The sequence below is a fragment of the Gadus morhua genome, chromosome 18 (assembly GCF_902167405.1).
Source record: "Gadus morhua chromosome 18, gadMor3.0, whole genome shotgun sequence".
Lineage (NCBI taxonomy): Eukaryota > Metazoa > Chordata > Actinopteri > Gadiformes > Gadidae > Gadus > Gadus morhua.
The window spans coordinates 18,455,721-18,476,648 of NC_044065.1; the positions used below are offsets into that span (position 1 = coordinate 18,455,721).

Sequence of the window (20,928 nt, forward strand, 5' to 3'; positions counted from 1 at the left end):
ATAATGATGCTCTGAGAATTTTGCGTAAAACTCCCTTGGGGGGGGGGGTAGTGCCATAGAAATGTTTGTGACAATGTGCCCACTTTTAATGCTTTTCTGAGAAATTTTATGTGTAGTGTATGTGCAGATTGACTGAGTCTCTGAACACGATTATTGTGTCTTTAACTGATGTTGCTCAGAGTGACACAAGGTACTCATCTTGCTTCTGGAAACATTGGACCCGAAGTTTGTATGTGTTTTAAATCTGTTTGTATTATAATTGTTGATGCCTCATTTGCATCCTTCTTAAATGTTTTGTATTGTTTTATATATATATATATATATATATATATATATATATATATATATATATATATATATATATATATATATATATATATTATATATATATATACGTACTGTGCTGTCTTTATGGACCTTCCTGTGTATTGAATAAAAAATGATTTAATTGATTGATTGTTATTAATAGTCAGACTCGACTTTTTATTCTTTGAAATGCGTGTTTTATAATCTGGCTTTGATCAAATAGCTTTGTGCGGAGTCAGCAGTGAGTGCATTCATCAGGGGGCGGGCGGGCTGTTAGATCATGTCAATCAAACTGGGACGCGGACGCAAAAAAGGGCAGGCCCACCAACAGTGTGGACGGCATGCAGCACAGCACACATGGAGGAAAGCACGACACGTACGGCTAAGAAGAAGAAATGCAGCTACAATAAAGACTGGGAAATTATCTATCCCTTGGTGAAACCACCAGTGCAAGGGTTAGGGGAGTCTGGTAAAGTTTTGTGTGAGGTTTGCTTGAGTCATTTTTCCGTTTCACACGGAGGTGAATACGTCGTGAAACGACAGACAATGCGGGACACAAAAAACGTTATTATTTTATGTATTGCCTATTGCCTAATTTTATACCCAGTTGTGCCTTTAGTTAACGTTGTCCAGTAAATGCAGATAATCTTCAAATGCATTTCTTTTCTGTGGTTAATCTGTGATTCTGAGCTGAGTGAGTTTTGTTTTGTTCAGGTAATCAGCCTAAACTGCAGTAGCCTAATCCAGTGCATGTTTTACTTGAATATGTGGTTCAGTATATTGTTCTACTAGAGAAAACACTTTAATGTGGTGTTTTGAGTTGTGCTGGGGTTAGGTTGTTGCTCTGTTGTTGGAGAAAAGGCACATTAAAGTACAATACTTGAAATAACAATTGTAGCCTTGACTGTCGATTCTATTTGATTGTATGCAGTCAGGTGTGTTAATTTGAGGCACTGTGAAATAGCATGAAAGCCCCATGCCTACTAAGTTTTCTCAAGTGACATTTAAATAAGATATATTTGTTATGTGCTACTGAATCAACCAGACGGCAATACTATTATAAGCAAAGGGGCAGAATATACATATTTTAAGTTATTTTAGACTATCTCAATGCATTGGTATCCCACATTGTCCCACACAAACCTAGTCTTCGTCCCACATCTGGTGAATTGGGATCTGGTCACCCCATTTGCAGCCCGTTGAGATCAAAAGTAACGACGCTTCCCCGTTACTTTTACCTAACAGTAGTGAGGACGCAAGACTGCGTCGCGATGGTTGAGTCACGTTTAGTGGGACTTGATAACTGTAGCTATTCGTCCTGTAAGGATCAAGCGATATCTAAATATACTATTACCTTCATTGGTTGGTTCAAAGATGCTCGATGTGGACATAACATTTCACCATTTATTACAGGAGATTTATTTAGAAAGGGACGTATTTATTAAATGTTTTTCATACATTTTATTTCGAAACAAACAGGAACAGCATTTAAACATAGTTGATATGACAGGTACACAAAACCCTTACCATAACCCTGATTGCTGTCCAACAAAACACAGAAAATTAAAAACTCAACAAACCTTAATTGATTGCTTTAGAAGAATACATTCAAGTAACTACTTTATCATTGGCTTTGGGTACAAACATGGTCAAAAGTGAAAATGAAGCGCTGCAAATATAACAACTCCTCTTCAGTAAAAGCACCAGAAGTCCAGCACAGTGCGCAATCAGTTCAGCAGCAAAGACAACAGCATACAGAAGGCCGGAAACTATGGTTCAAGAATCTCAAGTGCAAGTGTAGCACTAGGTTTAATAAAAGTGTGAGCATGTGCACACACACACACACACACACACACACACACACACACACACACACACACACACACACACACACACACACACACACACACACTTTTCCGCATCAGCAAATACTGGATAGGTTCACAGATGCTGACTTCGTTGTTCGTTTCACAAAAAACAATTAACTCACAATATTAATAAAAATCTTTCCATTTCACAATATTCAACGATGCAATCTCATTCAATTCTAGTAAGTTAACAGAAACTACCGACATATTAATTCATAAACCCATATATAGGAAGGTCTCCGGACAGCAGATGTCTAAAACAGCAGGTGGGATACAGATTCCCAGACAAAGCGTGTCAATTTCTTCTCATCATCTTTTTGAGCCATTGACAGAAGATTCCCTGATTGCCTGGTATGGACAAGTGGAAAAACAACATTTACAAGAACATACAATAGATGAACATAAAAATAACACACACACATAACCTTGGCGAAAAGTGATGCCAGAAATAAAGGTTCACATGTGCTCGTGTTTGGTGGCGTACGGAGACCCGCGTCACAAAGGGGCCGAGGACGCGCTGAAGCGGCAGGACTCGCTGGAACATTGGAAGGGGAGGCGATGGCGCCGCTCTGGGAAAGGCAGTGAGCGAGCCTGGCTGGCGTAGGAGCCCTCCCGGGTCTAGCATCCCTCCAGAGGGGGGGTTGGGCTTGATCCCCCTCTGAGGGAGAAGGGCGAGAGGAGATGGGATTAGAATGGGGGACGGGGGGGTTGGGGACGGCGGGGAGCAGAGGCTGCCTGTTCAGAGGACTATGGCTGCTTTGTTCTGACCGCATGCACCCATGCACACAGAGATACACAGCTTTCAGGAACAGCCGTTGGCACAGGTTTGAGGTGTGCAGGCACTTCCTGGAGATCCAGCCCAGTATGGTGGGGTAGGATTAACAACATGGTCCCTATGATAAATGATAATCATGCTTCTAAACTTTTAACTGAGTTGTTTTTCTTTTGTAAAATGGGCCAACAAGACCTTAAATTTACCAATACAAAAGTGTCGAAACTTTGCCCTCCATACACATCACAAGTGTAGGGATATACCCACAAATGAGAATAACGAGAGCTGAACAATTCACACACAGGAGGGGAAAAAGGAACGATAACAAATCCTTAAGGTCAAAGGAAAGGAAGATTCCAAAGAGCATGCAAGGGAGGTCAGAATCCAGATACAGGACAATCCCACGGGTTATACACACATAGACAGTCTATATCATTTACCTCACCCCCGTCACCATCATCCTACTCATCACCTTTTCCCTGGAATTGGCGACAAGACAAGACAGACAAGAGTTGATGACAGAGAGACAGAGAAACACACTAAAGTTCAGTGGGTTTACTGGCTTGCGTTGTGTCTTAGGAGTGTGTGTGTGGGGGGAGGAAGATTGGCGACGAACAACGACAGAAAAGGTTGTAGCTAAACCTGAAATCAGGGCTCACCTGATCCTCGGCACTCAGGAGGCGATTAAGAAGCGCGACGGCCTCCAACTTCCCAGCCCCCGTGGCCTGGAAGGAGGAACACGTTACTGTCATGTTCAAACACTAGAATGGTTCTCCTCCACGCTTTTATCCAAAGCGACTTACATAAGTACATTTGTCAGAAGAACAAGAAACAATACATCACTGGCTGTAAAGTAAGGATGTTCATAGAACCAAGGTCCATGCACTAACAATTCTTAGGTTAACCCATTAACCCGTATACAAAGAAGATAGCTATGATAAGACGCTACAGGCTACATGATGCTACGTACTGTTTTCAAGTGCCAGGACGTACAACATACAATAAATGCGTAAGAGGGGTGTTTTTAGGAGAGTAAGGGAGGAGAAGGAAACGCAAAAGGACTCCAGTACTAACCACTGAAAGGGCCGACTGTCCGTCGTACCCGGGGGTGTTCAGAACGGCCCCGGCTAGGTGCCAGATCTGCAGACCGTCCAGGTCTCCGTGCGCCGCTAGGCTAAAAACACGCAAGGTATCAGAGGTCAGAGTAGCCCTGGACGTACAGCCGCCGTTCCACTAAACAACCAGAATATCTAAACCGCTGCAGTCATATCAACCAGCAAGCAAGCATCAACGAAGGGACTGCATTTGTTTTATTTTTTCAAAAGACAGTGAAATGGAGGTAGTGCATGCACTTCAAAATTGGCGACGTGGTTAACCATCGCTATGGACACGTTGCGGGCCCCTTATCAGATCTTCAACCAGCACATTTTACAGGACATGTTGTAACGCAGCAGGATAGCATCCGGACCGTGACGGAGCCGACAGGGCCAGCGACCCGAGCGTGGGGGCCACACAGAGGAGCCAGGCTCTGCGTGCATGGGGGCCACACAGAGGAGCCAGGCTCTGCGTGCATGGGGGCCAGGGAGAGAGAGAGATGCTGGAGATGAGGAGAGCCGCAGTTTTGCAGCCTGGGAGCATTCCTGCTGCCACTCGGCGTCAAGACTGGGGAGGCTGGTCGTAGCTGTGATGACGAGTGTGGGGGTGGTCGTCTCAACGTTTGTCCCCCCGGCCCATACCATCTCTGAGCGCGTCTCACCTGCACAGCTCTGTGCCCGAGACGGCCAGCTGCTCTCGGGACAGGTGGGCTCCGGTCTTCCGCAGGAGCCTCACGATGTCTTTGCGTCTGCAGGAGACCACAGAGGGGCGGAGGGGGGAACATAGGAGTTGTGCATCAGTAACAATTGGGCACCAATGAGTATAATTAGGAGGGTTGCGACAGAACAAATATGCCCTTGTTGGGAGGTGTCCATCTTGTTGAGGTACAAACACAGGGGACAATACAGCTTCTACCATCATATGCTCTTTTTGAATGAGTGGTGGTGACAAAAAGAAAAGGTAAGCAGAATTGGATAATTGCCAGGCAAGTGTTTATTATTATTAAAATTATTAAAAGCCAGTTAAGCAGAGTCCTTCACAAATGCTACTGCGGGGGTTACCTGAAGCGCACTGCGTTAGACAGGGGTGTGTCGCCGTAGCGATCCCGGCTGTGGACGCTGGACCCGTGCTCCAGGAGGTACTGGACCACCTTCAGGTGGCCCTCGCACGCAGCGATGTGCAGCGGTGTGCGTCCGTCGTAGTCGCCAACACTCAGGTAACTCCCCTAATCCACACACCACGACTGACGTTAGTGTTTTGGTAAAATTATGAAGACCGGATGACGATCTAGTTACAACAGCTGACGGGGCGATATATATTTATTAAGGAACGATAGAATAACTGAACCAATGGAAACACGGCCGAGCTTAGCCTCCAGGTCCCTCAAAGTAACAGAAGCGATCAATGTTAGAGAGACTAAATAAAGTTACATCAAACCATCAATATAGTATCAAGTATATCTGCATCAATCTTGTAAATCTGTATAACTGTCAAGCTGCTGCGTTCAACGTCTTGGCCTTAGGGCTGCAGCTAACGATTATTTTTTATAGTTGATGAATCGAACAGGATCTTTTTAAGATTAATAATTTTAACAATAAAAATGTCAAAGCAAATTTCATCACAAGGTAACAGACTACAAAGAGAAGGCTTAAAGATGCTTGCTATTTCTGACAAGCCAACAAAAACAATATTTCAGTACGGTTCGTCAATTTGGAGGTTGATTTTGAAGGCCAGTGTGACTCTCCTGAAACACATTACTCGCTCGCTAGCTTTAGCAATAGCTCTGCCTAGCCTTGTGGAAAGCTCTGGTCATGCATGATCAGTGCATGGGCAGAGTGTGTGCAGGTAGCAGGGTAGGTAAGTAGACAGACGGCCTGAGACAACCACAGACCAGCCATTTCTTTCTTTTCCCAGTTTTTTTCCCCAGAGCATTTGCTTTATTGATTACTGTTGAGATGTAAAGAGAACAAAAATAAATGCTTCTGAAATAAATCACCTTTTCTAGCTTTAGGAATTAATTGTTTTATACTTATACTTCATAAATGACTATCAAAATAAGATTTAATGAATTTTCTCGCTTGGTCGACTCATCGTTGCAGCCCTACCTGGCATGCTACATTATTATTTTGTGTTAATTCAGTGTTACTTGCCATTTCCCGGATGGATTCCAGGGCCTCCACGTCTCCGATCTTGGCGGCGGCGCAGGCCAGCGGGGGGGCCAGGGCGTCGCGGATGGCTTCCAGCTCCTGGGGAACGGCATTCAAAATCAGGGAAGCTTTATCCGTCGCTTTTGACAGAGCTATCAACGAATCCTATTCTCATCTTATCTCTGCAACACAGTGAAAACGAGTGCTAGCATTACTGCCACAGTAGTATCCCCTTTTTCAATATCGACTGTATTTATAAACTGCACAGGACAGTGTTAGAATAGAGCAAGTCTTGGAGCAACTCCAAGAGTTCAATTCAATTAAGATTGAAGAACCACCATCAAATGTGACTTTAGTCACACCCTTCAGTGGCTGTTTATCCCAAATCATTTCTTCAGATATAGGTAATCACGAGCAGGGCGGGAAGGGACACCAACTGCTATCAACCTTTCCGCCGACGGTCAAGGACACCAGCAGCTGGGCACTGAGCACATTTGGATTCAGAAGTAAAGTCTTAGGCTGCGTTCCTATCATTAAAAAAACGGCCCCGCTTACACTTTCCCTCACGATTTGTTGAAAAGCTGCTCTGCACTCACACACAGAATCATCGCAGCCATGGCATGACATTCTCACACCCCAAGTGTGACTCCCAAGTCTGTGAGCATGCCCAGTGGCGCCTAAACACTTGTGGATTTTAGAGTATGCCGGCACTGTTGGAGAAATCTATGAATCCAGGGCTTGATCGTATGCAGTGTGCAGAATCCCTGGCTGATGGAGACTTGGATCTCATTGACAAACACTCAACTTTCCACATGCTGCATCTCAGATAGGGCGTAAAACGTAAAGCATCTTCCCGTTCAGACTGACCTCCTTGCAGCTGATGCTGAGCGACTTGGCGATGACCTGGATGAAGCGGCTGTCACTCAGGTCGAGCTTGGCTCCCGCCAGGTCTGCCATCATCTCCCCTCGCAGGTTCTGGGCCATCATCTGGACCATGTGAGGCACGTGCAGGAACCCAAAGATAGGCATGCAAACGTGGGGTCAGCAGTAGTCACAACCACATCGGCGTGTTGCTAAACTGACAAACAATTGTTAGTGCTTGGCACTTGTTTCTACGAACTTCCTTACTGTACCGTAAGCGATATATTGTTTCTCCTTCTTCTAACAATTGTACTTATTGTAAGTCGCTTTGGATAAAAGCATCTGCTAAATGCCCTGAATGTAAATCTAACTGCAAGACCCACCTTCTTTTTGGTCTGGTGGTCCAGCCCTTCAATGGCCAACACGTAAGACAGCTTGGAGAGGACCGCCTCGGGGGTCATGTCCACGCCGGGCAGCAGCCCCGCTTTATACAGGACCTGGGGAGAGGCAGGCGGGTGGCTACCATCCAAGGGCTCATTACCCTCGTCTGCCATTTTAGGGACTACTTCTCCTCCAAACGATTCCTCTTATTTCAGTTTTGACGACATTTCGACTGCATTTAAAAACTGCACAGGATGATGGTAGGATTCAGTTCGTTTAAATTCCAATTAATTAAGATTGAAGAACCACTTTCAAATGTGACTTCGGTCACGCCCTTGTGTGGTTGTTTTCCCAATAGCATTTGTTCGTGCGGTTATTCATTCAGACTTTTGTTACCATTTACTCCTGACCCACTCGGCAGAAGCCCTTCTCTGATGGCTAGCCCGCGCTAGCTCCTACCTCGCCCGTGGCGTACACCTTGGACACGGTGCCCCTCAGACACTGGGTGGTGTTGATGATGATCACGCCTCGGTCCGTGGCCTCCTTCAGCTCGGCCAGGAGGTCGGCGCGGTTGTCGGGGGCGTTCCCGGTGCCGTAGGTCTCCAGGACCACGCCCTCCATGGGCGGCTGCAGGAACGACCTCACCTGCGCACGCGGGGCAGACGCGTCAGACCACGCAATACATGGACTCCACTGAACCGGCCAGACACACGGGTGGAGTCGAGGCTACATGGGACTTTGTGTCGGTCACTGGGTCTCTGTCCCCTGCAAGAGCCCCCAAGAGCCCCAGAGGTTATGTGCCCCCCTCCGAAAACCTAACTACAAGTCAGGGTGATGGAGATGCACCACCAGCTGTGCCTTTCCTACTGGGTTTGTCGGTGCAATCATGATTATTTTTCACACGTGTTCCTTTGTACGACACATCAGCTCCCTGTTAAAGAGATCACCAGATGTCGCCGAATAAGTGTCGGGTGCTCAGAACCACAGACTCCGAGTCGTAACTGCATCCCGACCTCGACACCTGCTGCGTACCTACAACTCAACACACAAGTATAATTGGGCCTTTTTTGCTAAACCTGAACCTCAACTGCCCTTCCCTGTCCAGCGTTATGGCTCTACTCCCCCATCCCCCTCCCTGCATGTGATCCCAATTCCTCTCCTAAAAGCACAACTGCTGTCGTATTGTGCTGCTGCCATCCCCGACACCGCATTGACTGGCACCCAGAGACTTCCTTACCCGCCGGTAACCATGGCATCTGGAGGTGAAACCGCTAAACGCCAGGAAGAGGGGGTGGGGGAGGGGACCAGTAACTTACAAAGACATGAGCAGAAAGAATGTAACTAGGCTCGTATCGTCACTCTGAACATAAAGTGGGACAGCACTCAAATGCCCAGCAGGAAGGGCCGTTTGCTGATACAATAGACGGATACACTTTGCCCCAAGCCTCTCGTACAGACTGAAGTACTTCGAACACAAAGCAAACTGCTGCGGTACAGTGAACAATGTCACCCAAGGCAGGCAGGGAGGGAGACATAGAGAGAGACAGAGAAAAGAGGGAAGAGAGAGAGACAGAGACAGAAACAGAGCTAGAGACAGTGACAGGGACAGAGACATAGCTAGAGACAGAGAGATAGACAGAGACAGAGATAGAGACAGAGACAGAGACAGAGACATAGCTAGAGACAGAGATAGAGACAGAGAGAAGAGGGAAGAGAGAAGAGATAGAGAGAAGAGATAGAGACAGAGACATAGCTATAGACAGAGCTAGAGACAGAGTTAGAGACAGAGCTAGAGACAGAACTAGAGACAGAGAGAAGAGGAAAGAGAGAAGAGATAGAGATAGAGACAGAGCTAGAGACAGAGAGATAGACAGAGAGACAGAGACAGAGCTAGAGACAGAGAGATAGACAGAGAGAGAGACAGAGACAGAGACAGAGAGATAGACAGAGAGAGAGACAGAGACAGAGACAGAGCTAGAGACAGAGACTTTTGATGGTTGAAGGGGTAACAGGAGCAGACGGAGACAGGAAAGCAGCTCTCTTTTCATCTCTGGATGAAAAACTAAATATTTGAATAATTTCCTGGGGCCAAAGGATTGCTGGGGACATCCGAACAGAGCCAGGTAGTACTGGCATAAGGGAAATCACAAAACACAAAAATAAATTGGAAAAATAAATTGAGGAAATTAATATGGCGTTAGACTGGGATCTAACAGGCAAGATTGTGAGTGGATCTTCTTGGATTGTCGTACAGTTTATCGAGGGCAGGTGACAAGCCACGCAGTAAGACAAACATTTGGTGTCTACTGGTCCTTCAGGAGTGTGGCAGATAAAGACATTTGATTTAAATACCTATTTGCCATTGCAGAAGGCGTCAGGTCCCTTTAGACGCATAAACACCAGACTTTACCACGGGGAAGGGCTCCTGTGGCGAGGCGAATTGGACTGAGTGGAAACGGTTTGTGGGTGGCCTATATTTAACTTAGGCCGTTTACAAACATGGGTCAGGTGACTAATTACAGGGAAGGAAATAAACAAAGTCTTTCTCGAGCAAATATTTGTGTAAAACATGGATGCTATTCTCAGAATTCTGTAAGAAGTTGCAGAGGAAAGGACACTACCAATACTTTAGAAGACAGACGCATGGCTAGATGGAGGGCTTCCTTCATGCCATAGCCCTATGTTGTTTGGAGCCCATCGTCATCACATAGTGAAATGTATTCCTATAACTGAGCAAAGCCTGTGCAGTACACATACACATGCATAGTAGTTGACACATATGGATGTCAACGAAGACAAAAGCAAAAGGTATTTCGGCTAATTCACACGCACTGAGATAATGGAATGGCGCCAACACTGCAGACAAGATCATGATTGAAAATTTATGTTTGTTTTTCAATTTACATTTCATCTCGCAATCTCGTTCTGAGACAGCAAATATTCTCACCCACTAATGGGCTTGAAACTAACAGCAAAATAGGAAAAATATTTGGATGATTTTCGATGTCACTAATGTTGCCAATGAAAACAAACCAGAGACAGGTTATGAGTTACCTCTTATTCAATAGTATTATAATGACCTTTCTGATCTCTCTGCATGTGAGAGAATGAATGACTACAAAACTTAATGAGCCATTTCCAACTGATGACCAAGAGCCATACAGAAGACCTCCAGACTCTGACTCAACACCACCTGAGACAGCTTACAAAACTACCTGTGGCCACGAGGTGCACACTGTGGATCAATCGCTCTCCAATCCTCCCCCTCTCCCTCCCTTGTGGACTCCCCGTATATATACCCTCCCTCCCTCCCCCCCCTCTTTCTGCCTCCCTTACCCTCTCCCTCACTCCCTCCCCTAACCCCTTTCCCTCCCTCCCTCCCTCCCTCCCACAAGTTTACTTACTTGCTCCCTCCCCTATTTGTAGCTGTCTCCCGCCGTCTCCCCTCCCCCCTGGCTGACTTACGGTTGCCGCGGTGATGCCAGGGAACAGTCTCAGCAGGCCCACGTTGCGGTTCAGCTCTGTGCGCACGCGGAACTTGGTGGAGGTGTTGGCTCTCCACACCGTGTCCCAGTTGACTGTGGGGGACCGAGCATTAACTAAATCGCCACGGTAACCACAACTGGAAATACAAACGATAAGATAGCACCATGACAAGCCATTCAATCATCCATCCGTCCATTTATTCATCCATCACCTGTAGCTGCTATCATTGCTGTAACACGGGGAATGGGTTAGCCTAGCGATTGCTGTACTTGCACTTGGTTCTATGAACATCCTTTCTGTACCGACAGCGATATATTGATGCACTTCTTATGACAAATGTCATAAGAAGTGCAACAATATATGACAAATGACGAATGACAAATGACGCTTTGGATAAAAGCGTCTGCTAAATGCCCTAAATGTAAATGTAAATGTAAAAGCTAGCACCATGACAAGCCATTCAATCATCCATCCATCCATTTATTCATCCATTACCTGTTATATCCACGTCCATCTTGGCCAGGGGGGGAAGGTTAGGGGAGGCAAAGGCATTGAAACTCCCAGTGTCCACTTTGGTGACGCGGTTTCCCCTGTACAGTTTGTTGCGGAAGTACACGCATACCTTGATAGGAAGAGGCGTGCAGGTGAACAATGTATTTTGATAGAGGAATATGGATTTATAGTACAATCTTTCTGATGAGGACAGCAGCCATGAACCAAACGTCTGTCGGGAAGGACGTTGGTTCAAGCTAAACCATTATAGATTCATTCACTCGCTAGACAAGTGAATTCAGCTAAAATAGTGTCAAACATATCAACTGTTTCATCTTTCCTGTAAAAAAGGGAGTATAATCAGTTAGTTTTCATTGTCCTCCCAGTATCTTGTTGAACTCCCTGACAGTCCTCTTACTGTTTGAGATAATAACCTGCTGTTGTGAAACACACCAACGTTTACCCAACAATCTCGTTGACTGAGAATGTTAACAGTTTTGTTTCCTTCCCTCCACATAAAACTATAACAAATTGTCAAAACAATGACAAATTTTTCGGTCTGATTTACAAATATTAATAGAAGAATCAACTGACACACAGTAGCAACATATACGTAGTATCTATCTGCAGTAGCCAACAGTAGCAGCCTCTTATTGCTCACCTCTGGAATTACAAACAGTCCAGCAATCAGCAGCGCCCCCATCAGGTTGTCCCTGCCATCGCTCCTCATTTCATAAATTGGCACCTGGAAGAAAGTTTATGTTTTCAAATCAAATAATTACATTTGAAAAGTGGTGCATCGGTGACTAACCCCACTGATGTGCAAACCAGTCGGGCGACAATATGCCTTGGTTACCCGGGTTTAAATGTCTTATGCTACATGTCACACCCTCACTCTTTCAACACACTCAACTATCCTGTCGATACAAAAGTAAAGTAGAAAGACATTAACAGTGACATTTGGGGCATTCAGCAGAGGCCTTACTCAAAGCAACCTACAATAAGTACATTTGTCGGAAGAAGGAGAAACAATATGTATAACGACAGTATAAATAAAGCTTGAGCTGCTGCTCCCACGACACGACCCCGGATAAGCGGATAAGAAGAGGATGAGGATGACGACACTGCCAGCACAGTAAGGATGTTCATAGAACTAAGTGCCACCAAGCACGTTACCTGGGAGCCAGTGAGGATGACGGGCTTGCCCAGGTGCTCACACATGAAGGACAGGGCGGAGGCCGTGTAGGCCATGGTGTCCGTGCCGTGGAGGATCACGAAGCCATTGTAGCACTCGTAGTTTTTCTACCGAGACAAATTTATGACGGTTTAAAAGGGTGAGATGACCAATCCATGGAAAACACATTTTGTTTAGTCAATGAGCAGATACATCTATCCAACACGCACCAGCAATGCCTTCTTCTTAAATGTTTCACCTTATATTTAATTGATGAGCAGAAGGGTGTGAAACATCATGCTCTATGATGCCTGCAGGTGGGTTTCTGGCCTTGTTTATTCAACTAACAGTTTGTTACCCAAAAGGCATGATAATTAATGTGCTGCAGAGAAACTGATAATTGGGCATCACATACCTCGATGTCTTTCCCGATTTTTCCCCAGTCCTCGGTCGACATGTTGGAGGAATCCAGTAAGGGGCTGTACTCTAGAAAGGTGTACACCACCTGTTTATTGTCCTTGTACGACCTGTGAAAAGACGTCGACTTTGCAATTATCAAAAAACATTACCCAGCCGTTTAAAAGGAAGGGCGTTAAAAGTAAGCAGTGAATACAGCAGTTACAACAAAGGCAGATATTCAGCATAACAATGAAAAGGAGTAATGGATCACACAGGATATCATACGTTCATTCTGTTAATCCTAGTTTATGCTTAAACTGGAGAGTGTTAAGAGAACGGATGGGAAATGTTTGAAAAACCCAAGCATGTTCAACGAAACGATGGACTGTGCAGCAGATCCCCTCCTGCTTGAGCTGCGGGGGGTCCCGGGAAAAGCAGGCACCTACCAGGCAAAGCAGCTGGGAAAAGAGTCTCCTTTTAATAGGAAAGGCAGTGGGTGTCTGCGGACGGCGCCCCTCTGAATAACCAGGGCCCTTTTCTCTACAGTCACAGAGGGGGGGGTGGGGGGGGGGGACAATGACAATACCCCAGTCAGCCCTCGGTCCAACGTGCAGCCCTGGAACATGTTGTGGATCAGCTTATGGTGCGACCAGGACAATATGCTAACCGCAATGAGTTAAGTCTTGTCACACCTTAAGGTGTGACAAGGTAGTGCATAGCCTACTGACGCTAGGATGCCCCGCTGTCTGATGAATGGAGGACTAACATTCGAGTCTGTGCTTGTGAGTGTGTTTTTTGGGGGGGGGGGATAAAGGTTGTGGGGGTGTGGGCCGGCCTTGTGGCCCGTCTCTCGATAAACAACAAATAAAGCATCTGGATAAATCATTAGCCAGACCATTTCCGTCCCTGGGAATCAATGTTTAACATATTCTAGGCAAAAGCAAATGATCCAGACCGGCCTATGAGGTTTCCTCATTCGCCATTACCTCTCGCCATTACCTCTTTACTGAAAAAATTGCAAAAAAGAAATGTAATCATGCCAACACATATCCAAATTGCAATGCTAAACACATGCATATTAACATTTCAATTAGGATTACCTCAACTCAATATTGAGATATTTCAAAAGTGCCACGATAACAGCAGAAAAAAGGGGTTAACAGCTTCAGAAGGAGAGATACCCCAGGAGATGAGCAACATCCACAAACAAAAAGCCTTTTCTTCAAAGCTTCTTCTTTGGCCCAAAGCCAGCCACCCTCTACTTGTATTGAAGTCACAGAGGGCGGATGTCACATGACCCATGACCAAACTGACTAGTAGCTTCAATGTGTCTCGGGAATCTCAGCAAGGCCTTTTCTGAACTGCAAGCAGGATCTTAAAACGTGCTCATGGCACAAGGTTTTCAGGCGACACGACAAAAGCATAGTAGAGACGCACACAATGCCTCCAGTACTACAATACCGTTTAAAGCGCTCTTCAGCATGGCTGCTTGGGTTCCTGTTGGGGCAACACAGCAGTTGAGAGTAGGAAGGAAGGATGCAGAGTGTATCTGTTGCAGTAATGGTGGGAGGTGGTGGGGCTGTTGCTTTATTTTTTACCCCTGGTGATACTAAATATAAACCAAGAGATTAATAGAAAAGTATGTAACCATGACTTGGCCTGTACATAGTGCTGTGGCTTGCTAGAAGTTCAAAATGAACCCTCCATTCTTTAGCACGAGTTTGTGTCCATAGTGAAATGAACACATCTTCGACAACCTTAGCCCACACATCAGGTCGACAAATACTTAACACTTAAATATTAATTAGTTAGTGTAGAACTTACTAGTCATTCGATGGTGACTCCTAAATAGACCAATGGGATTGCTAAATTCAATTTTATTTGTATAGCCCTTAATCACAGGTACAGTCTCAAAGGGCTTAACAGGCAATATATATATGACATATGCTATGAAGAGGTGTCTTGGTGGACGAAAGGCTTACGGCAGCACCAGTGTTTTGTCCGGGGTATCGTAGAATTCGTACAAGCCTGTGTCCTGGGCATATTGCTCATCGTGGAAGGTGGTCAGCTTTCGCAGGCCCTCCACAAACGCATTGGATTCCGGTGAGAGGACTGGGGGTGAGACAAAAACAATCAGCCTTTGAGAGAAACGCGTTTGGGGCGGTGTTACAAACAAGCAGCCAAGAAACCTGGCTGACAGTGAACTTTGCTGGTAACAAGGAAAAATTCACTTGGTGCACATGCGCAAGACTACAATATAATTATTATTTTTTTTTTTGTTTCCATGTTAGCGTTACATTACGTACTCACAGTGTGAGAAAAATCGTTGAAGCTTATTCAAACCTGAGAAGTGTTTTCGTACTGAAGTACTTTAATGTACGATTTTTTATTTCAATACATCTATACCATTGGATCTTTCACTTAGTTGAGGAGAAGTACATTATCAACCGTCAATTTCAGCCTTGACAATTAGTTGATATATGCCTTCAGACATACTGCATGTCAGGAAGACCTCCATGTTTGTTATTGTATTTGGGCAAGGCCACTTTAAGCTTTCCATGAATCTGTGGGTTGCTGTTATTATCACACAGTTGTTGCGTAACTTTTCAGTTCACTTTGCCGTTATTACTACTTGAAGGTTTGAACGCTCCAAAGAAACAGGCAAATTGTTTAAAAAACATCACATATCACAAAAGGAATTGGTAGCATAGCACATATGAATTAATCTAGAAATGCATCCCCTAGACTTCAAAGAATTGAATTCCAAGAAAGCCTTCCTTCCAATCTCAGTATTGCCCTTCCAATACTGTGAAGCACCAGGAAAACACACTGCACAATTTAGGGAAGAAAACCACAAAACGGATATTTTGGTGTTATCCCGTCATCACGTCTGATGTCACTCCTTGTAACATGAACCTGTGTGCTGGGCTCTGTCACCCTCGACTGCAAGCATGAGGAGTTATATTTACACAGTGAGCATTGAGTTACTGTTTAGCATCGCTACTGAAGAAGGCCAACTCGCTCCACCCCCATTACTGGACATATGGGTGAATGACTCCTGTGGGGACAGGCCGACTTTTATAATTCTTAATAGGTAGGGAACATTGCAGGAATGGTCGGGTTGATTCACTCATCTAGGGCATTGTTCAAATTAATCAATTGATGTGCCACAATTTCCCCCAGCTAAATAAAGATAAACCTGAAAATAATTGTTGGTGCCAAAGATGAAAGTGTTAAGTTACGGCTCTTAACGAATCTCGATCAGTGAAGACTAAAACCAGGTTCCTTCCTACATCTTGGTGTAGTTATGGACTCAGAGCTAAACTGTAATAGCAACATTAGGATTAGGATTTTTTCTTTATTGGCATTTATGCAGAACATAATAGGAATTTGTCTCAACTTTCCAGTGTGTGTTTAAGAAATATTGTTTATGGTTTAGGACAACATACATCTCTCATCTGCTTGCGTGTTATCAGCCAACTTCAGCCCTAAGCTTGGATTGATCCAAGCTTGGTGAAGTAGCTTTTATTTTATTTCTTTAATGATCAAGAATACTCTTGATCAATAGCCGACACGATGTTGATTTGAAACCTTCACAGACACATAGTTGACTAGCGCTCTTCCAGATCCCAACCTTCAGCGAAATGATTGAACAGCGTGCCTGTGTGCAAGTCATCAGGAGTGTGATGCTTCAACCTAAACAGCAGTATATGTAGTTGTTATTGTTATTTTTTATTATTCCTTGCAATGAATTACTCACTGACGCACGTAGTAGGCTCAGCGTAAACTACATCCTAAATGTCCAAGTAGATGGTCCATCAGATGATTCCCTAGAAACGTGATACTCTCTCCCGGCTCATCTGAGAACATGGATCGATACTTACCGTCGTTATGACTCTTCATTCCGATGGTTCCTCCGGTGTTGATGACCAGTACCCGAACCTCTCGCCTACTGCCATGCAGCGTGCAGTTTCGCATCGCGTTGGGGAGGCTGTCAAGACACTCCGCGTCGCTGGTTTTGGAATTAGACAAAGCTCGAGCGAGTGAAGTCATGTTTTCAGAGATCGAGGGAGGATTCAACGTAGACGTCTTATACTAAACCCCTCTCGGCTCTGGCCCTAGCTTTAAATCCGACCACAACAGTGGAGTCTTCTCTATGGTCCCACGTTCCCGCAACGCAATGACCACGCAGACGCTTCGACGCAGTAGTGAACGTTTATGGTTCTGCGTTGGGTTTTAGTGTGTAGCGACGCTTTAGTGACACTACATGCGATTGCGGACGTCAACGGATGACCTAGGGAGTGTCTGACGCATAGGGGACAAGTCTCTGTAGACGCATACTGCAGCCAATCAAATCTCTCCCTGATACAAAGCCGATGTGTGGATGTAAATACAAAAGATGACACAAACAACAGGTGGCTAAAAACAATCCTATTATTCCACATTTCTCCAAAAAAAATATAACGGCCGGATTTTTATTGCTTCTTCCTGCTTGTTAAAGGCCTACGTGCAGGTTAACCGGAAGTTGTGATGAAAGGGTACATATAGCACTCAAAATATGTGTATCATGTATAAAATGTCTCCAAAATAGTGTTAAAGTCCAGTTTTTGGCCGTAACGGGTGTTTTCTAACGCAATTCAGCGATGACGTCACGTTGGGGAGGCGTGGTGGAAGGTAGCCTCAGCCTACCAGAACTAAAGATAAAGATAAAGATAGACTTTATTGTCATTGTACAGTCACCTATACAACGAAATTGGGAGAGCAACTGAAGGTGCATTACACATACAAAATAAATAAACAAATAAATAAATAAACACGCAATTTAAGTTAAAGATTGTAAACAAACAAAACAAGACAGAAATAAGAAAAACATTTGGAACAAGACAAGGACAGGTGATGTCAGAATAAATATAAAGGCCGTAAGCATATTGCACTATATAGATAGTGATGAATCTTTGTTTCAAGTTTTATTGGTGTTGAGTGTCCTGATTGCCCAAGGAAAGAAGCTTTTGTTCAGTCTGTTGGTTCTGCACTTCAGGCTCCTGTACCGCCTACCAGAGGGCAGTAGGCTGAGCAGGTGGTGGCCGGGATGGAGGTGGTCACAGATGATCTTTCTTGATCTTGAGATGCATCGTGAGCTGGCAATGTCATCCAAGGAGGGCAAAGGAGAGCCAATAGTTTTTTCGGCTGACCTTATCACCCTCTGCAGCCTTTTCCTGTCAGCCACTGTACAGCCAGCATGAGTACCCTCAGGAAGTGGAGTCGTTGTTGGGCCTTCTTCACCACCGCTGATGTGTTAGCTGACCAGGATATGTCCTCAGAGATGTGAGTTCCCAGGAACTTGAAGGTGGAGACTCTCTCCACACAGTCACCATTTATGTGGAGAGGGGCGGGGTCAGCTCTGTGACGCCTGAAATCCATTATAACCTCCTTTGTTTTTATTGTGTTAAGGGTCAGGTTGTTTGCAGCACACCACTCCACCAGCCGCTGCACCTCATCCCTATAGGCCGACTCGTCTCCTCCGGTTATGAGCCCCACCACAGAGTGTAGATGGCATGCAGGAGTGGGCTCAGCACGCAGCCCTGTGGAGAACACGTACTGAGCATGAGGGGGGAGGAGCTGTGGGTGCCAATTTTAACAGACTGCGGACGATTTGTAAGAAAGTCTTTTATCCAGGCACAGGTGGCGGGGGGGAAGTCCAGGGCAGCTAGCTTGCACACAAGGATGTCAGGGATGATGGTATTAAAGGCCGAGCAGTAGTCGACGAAGAGCATCCTTACGGAGGTCTCCGGGTGTTCCAGGTGGCTGAGTGCAGTGTGGAAGGCTGTAGAGATGGCATCATCAGTTGATCGGTTTGCTTTGTATGCAAATTGGAATGGGTCAAAGGTTGAAGGGAGGCATTCTTTGATGTGATGAGTCATAAGCCTCTCAAAACATTTTGCAACCACTGGTGTTAGTGCAATGGGTCTGTAGTCACTGAGGTTATTGATAGTTACATTTTTGGGGACAGGGATTATGGTAGCCGACTTAAGACATGGTGGGACGATGGCATGTGTCAGTGACAAGTTGAAGATCTTAGTGAAGACCACTGCCAGCTGATCAGCACAAGCTTTGATTACTTCGCCAGGCACTCCACCAGGTCCAGTGGCTTTTCTTGTGTTCACTGACCTGAATACACGACTCACTTGATGTTCCTGGCTAGTGAGTGTGTGTTGGCTTGTGGTCGGAGGGGTCAGCATGTCTGTGTTGGGCCTTTTAGCCTCAAAACGGGCAAAGAAATGGTTGAAATCCTCTGCCAGCGAGGCGTCGGCACTGATGGTCACTGAGGGGCTGCTTTTATAGTTTGTGAGATGTTTTAATCCCTGCCACACTTGACGAGGGTTGTTGTTTGTCAGATGGCCCTCAACCTTCCTTTTGTAGGCCTCCTTCGCACCTTTAATTCCTCTCCTTAGGTCCGCTCTCGCCACGCTGTACAGGACATTGTCCTTTGTTTTGGAGGCGGCGTTTCGGTCTCTCAGGAGTGACTGGACTTCACTTGTCATCCAGGGCTTTCGGTTTGGATATACTTTGATGTTCTTATCAACCGTCACATTGTCAGTGCAGTATTTGATGTATGACAATACGGTGTCATTGAAGCCCTGTAGATCCTGTTGTTCAAGGATACTCCAATCTGTGTGAGCGAAGCAGTCCTGCAGTTGGGAGAGTGCACCCTCTGGCCAGGTTTTTACAGACTTTGTGATCGGCTTGGTCTTCCTCCTAAGGGGAGTGTATGCTGGGATGAGGAGCAGCGAAAGATGGTCAGACAGACCCAGATGTGGGAGGGGGACTGCTCTATAAGCATGCTTTATGTTAGAATAGACACGGTCCAGTGTGTTGTTTCCTCTGGTGGAGCACCGTACATACTGTATAAAATTGGGAAGGACTGTCTTTAGGCATGCTTGATTAAAATCCCCAGCGATGATGTGATCAGGATGAGCTTGCTGCTGTTTATTGACACTATCATGTAGGTAGTAAGAGCTATGCTAATATTTGCATCTGGTGGAATATAAACAGCAGTGATAATTACCACTGTCAGCTCTCTGGGCAGATAGAAGGGTCTGCAAACTACTGACATTGCTTCTATGTCCGGGGAGCAGTGAGTGTCTGTGCTCTTACTGCTTGCGCACCAAAAATCATTGTGAACATAAACACACAGACCCCCTCCTCTGCTCTTTCCGGATTCCGTGTTCCTGTCGGAACGGTGGATAGTGCGTCCCGCTAGTAGAACTGACACATCCGGGATCAGCTGATGTAGCCAGGTCTCCGTGATGATCATAACACAGCAATCGCGAACAAAGCAGTTGGCTGCTAGATGCAGTTCCAATTCGTCGATTTTGTGAACGATGGATCTTGCGTTAGTCAGGAAGATGTTGGGTAACGGGGGTTTGTGTGGCTGTTTCCGTAGCCGGGCTAGAAGACCCACTCGGCAACCCCGCTCTGCTTGCGCTCCTGGCGCCGCCTACGCCGCTTGCTGGGGCCAACGACAATCCAAGGGGACTCCGGTGGCCGCGCTATGTCGAGCGGGATGTTGTGATTCCGCTGGAAGTCGCTCGTAACTGCAACCTGACAACGTAACCCGAAGTTCAGGAGCTCTGTGTGGCTGTTGCAATGTTCTTCTTGGAAAGAGGGGTCGAATCCAAAGGAATAGCTTTAACAAGACTTTATTTGTATAAAGTATTTTCGGTATGGTAAACTGATGCTCTGAAGTAAAGAGAGATTGAAGATGTGTTCTAAGCACGTGCAAGAGTGTTCTCCTAGCTGATCCTAGCCACAAACCCACGTATGTCTAATCGCTGCCGAGAGAGCTCTAAAGGATTTCATGGCTAGGTGGACTTCTTTATGGACTCAGCGAGGACCGGAAGACTTGGAGAGAAACCGGTGTGACGTAATCCTCGGTTTTCCTCGCCT

General features: G+C 45.6%; 1 protein-coding gene across 3 annotated transcripts; it reads right to left on the reverse strand.

Annotated features, from left to right (window-relative positions):
• Window positions 1–1,723: 1,723 nt before the first annotated feature.
• LOC115531412 (60 kDa lysophospholipase) lies at window positions 1,724–17,282 on the reverse strand. Of its 3 annotated transcripts, XM_030340656.1 has the most exons (18): window positions 16,866–17,282; window positions 14,964–15,093; window positions 14,443–14,478; window positions 12,998–13,109; window positions 12,585–12,710; window positions 12,070–12,153; window positions 11,412–11,538; window positions 10,896–11,008; window positions 7,890–8,075; window positions 7,433–7,546; window positions 7,056–7,175; window positions 6,192–6,287; window positions 5,103–5,266; window positions 4,703–4,789; window positions 4,021–4,120; window positions 3,606–3,671; window positions 3,387–3,425; window positions 1,724–2,832 (listed from the first exon to the last, which is right to left on the reverse strand). In XM_030340656.1, exons 1-17 carry the CDS (start codon window positions 17,032–17,034, stop codon window positions 3,408–3,410), a joined length of 1,848 nt encoding a protein of 615 aa, XP_030196516.1. In that variant the 5' UTR covers window positions 17,035–17,282; the 3' UTR covers window positions 1,724–2,832; window positions 3,387–3,407. The 3 variants fall into 3 exon arrangements, with proteins under 3 accessions (XP_030196516.1, XP_030196517.1, XP_030196518.1); XM_030340657.1 differs by lacking the exon at window positions 14,443–14,478 and having other exon boundaries at window positions 16,866–17,281; XM_030340658.1 differs by lacking the exons at window positions 14,443–14,478; window positions 14,964–15,093; window positions 16,866–17,282 and adding an exon at window positions 13,428–14,421.
• Window positions 17,283–20,928: the final 3,646 nt, after the last annotated feature.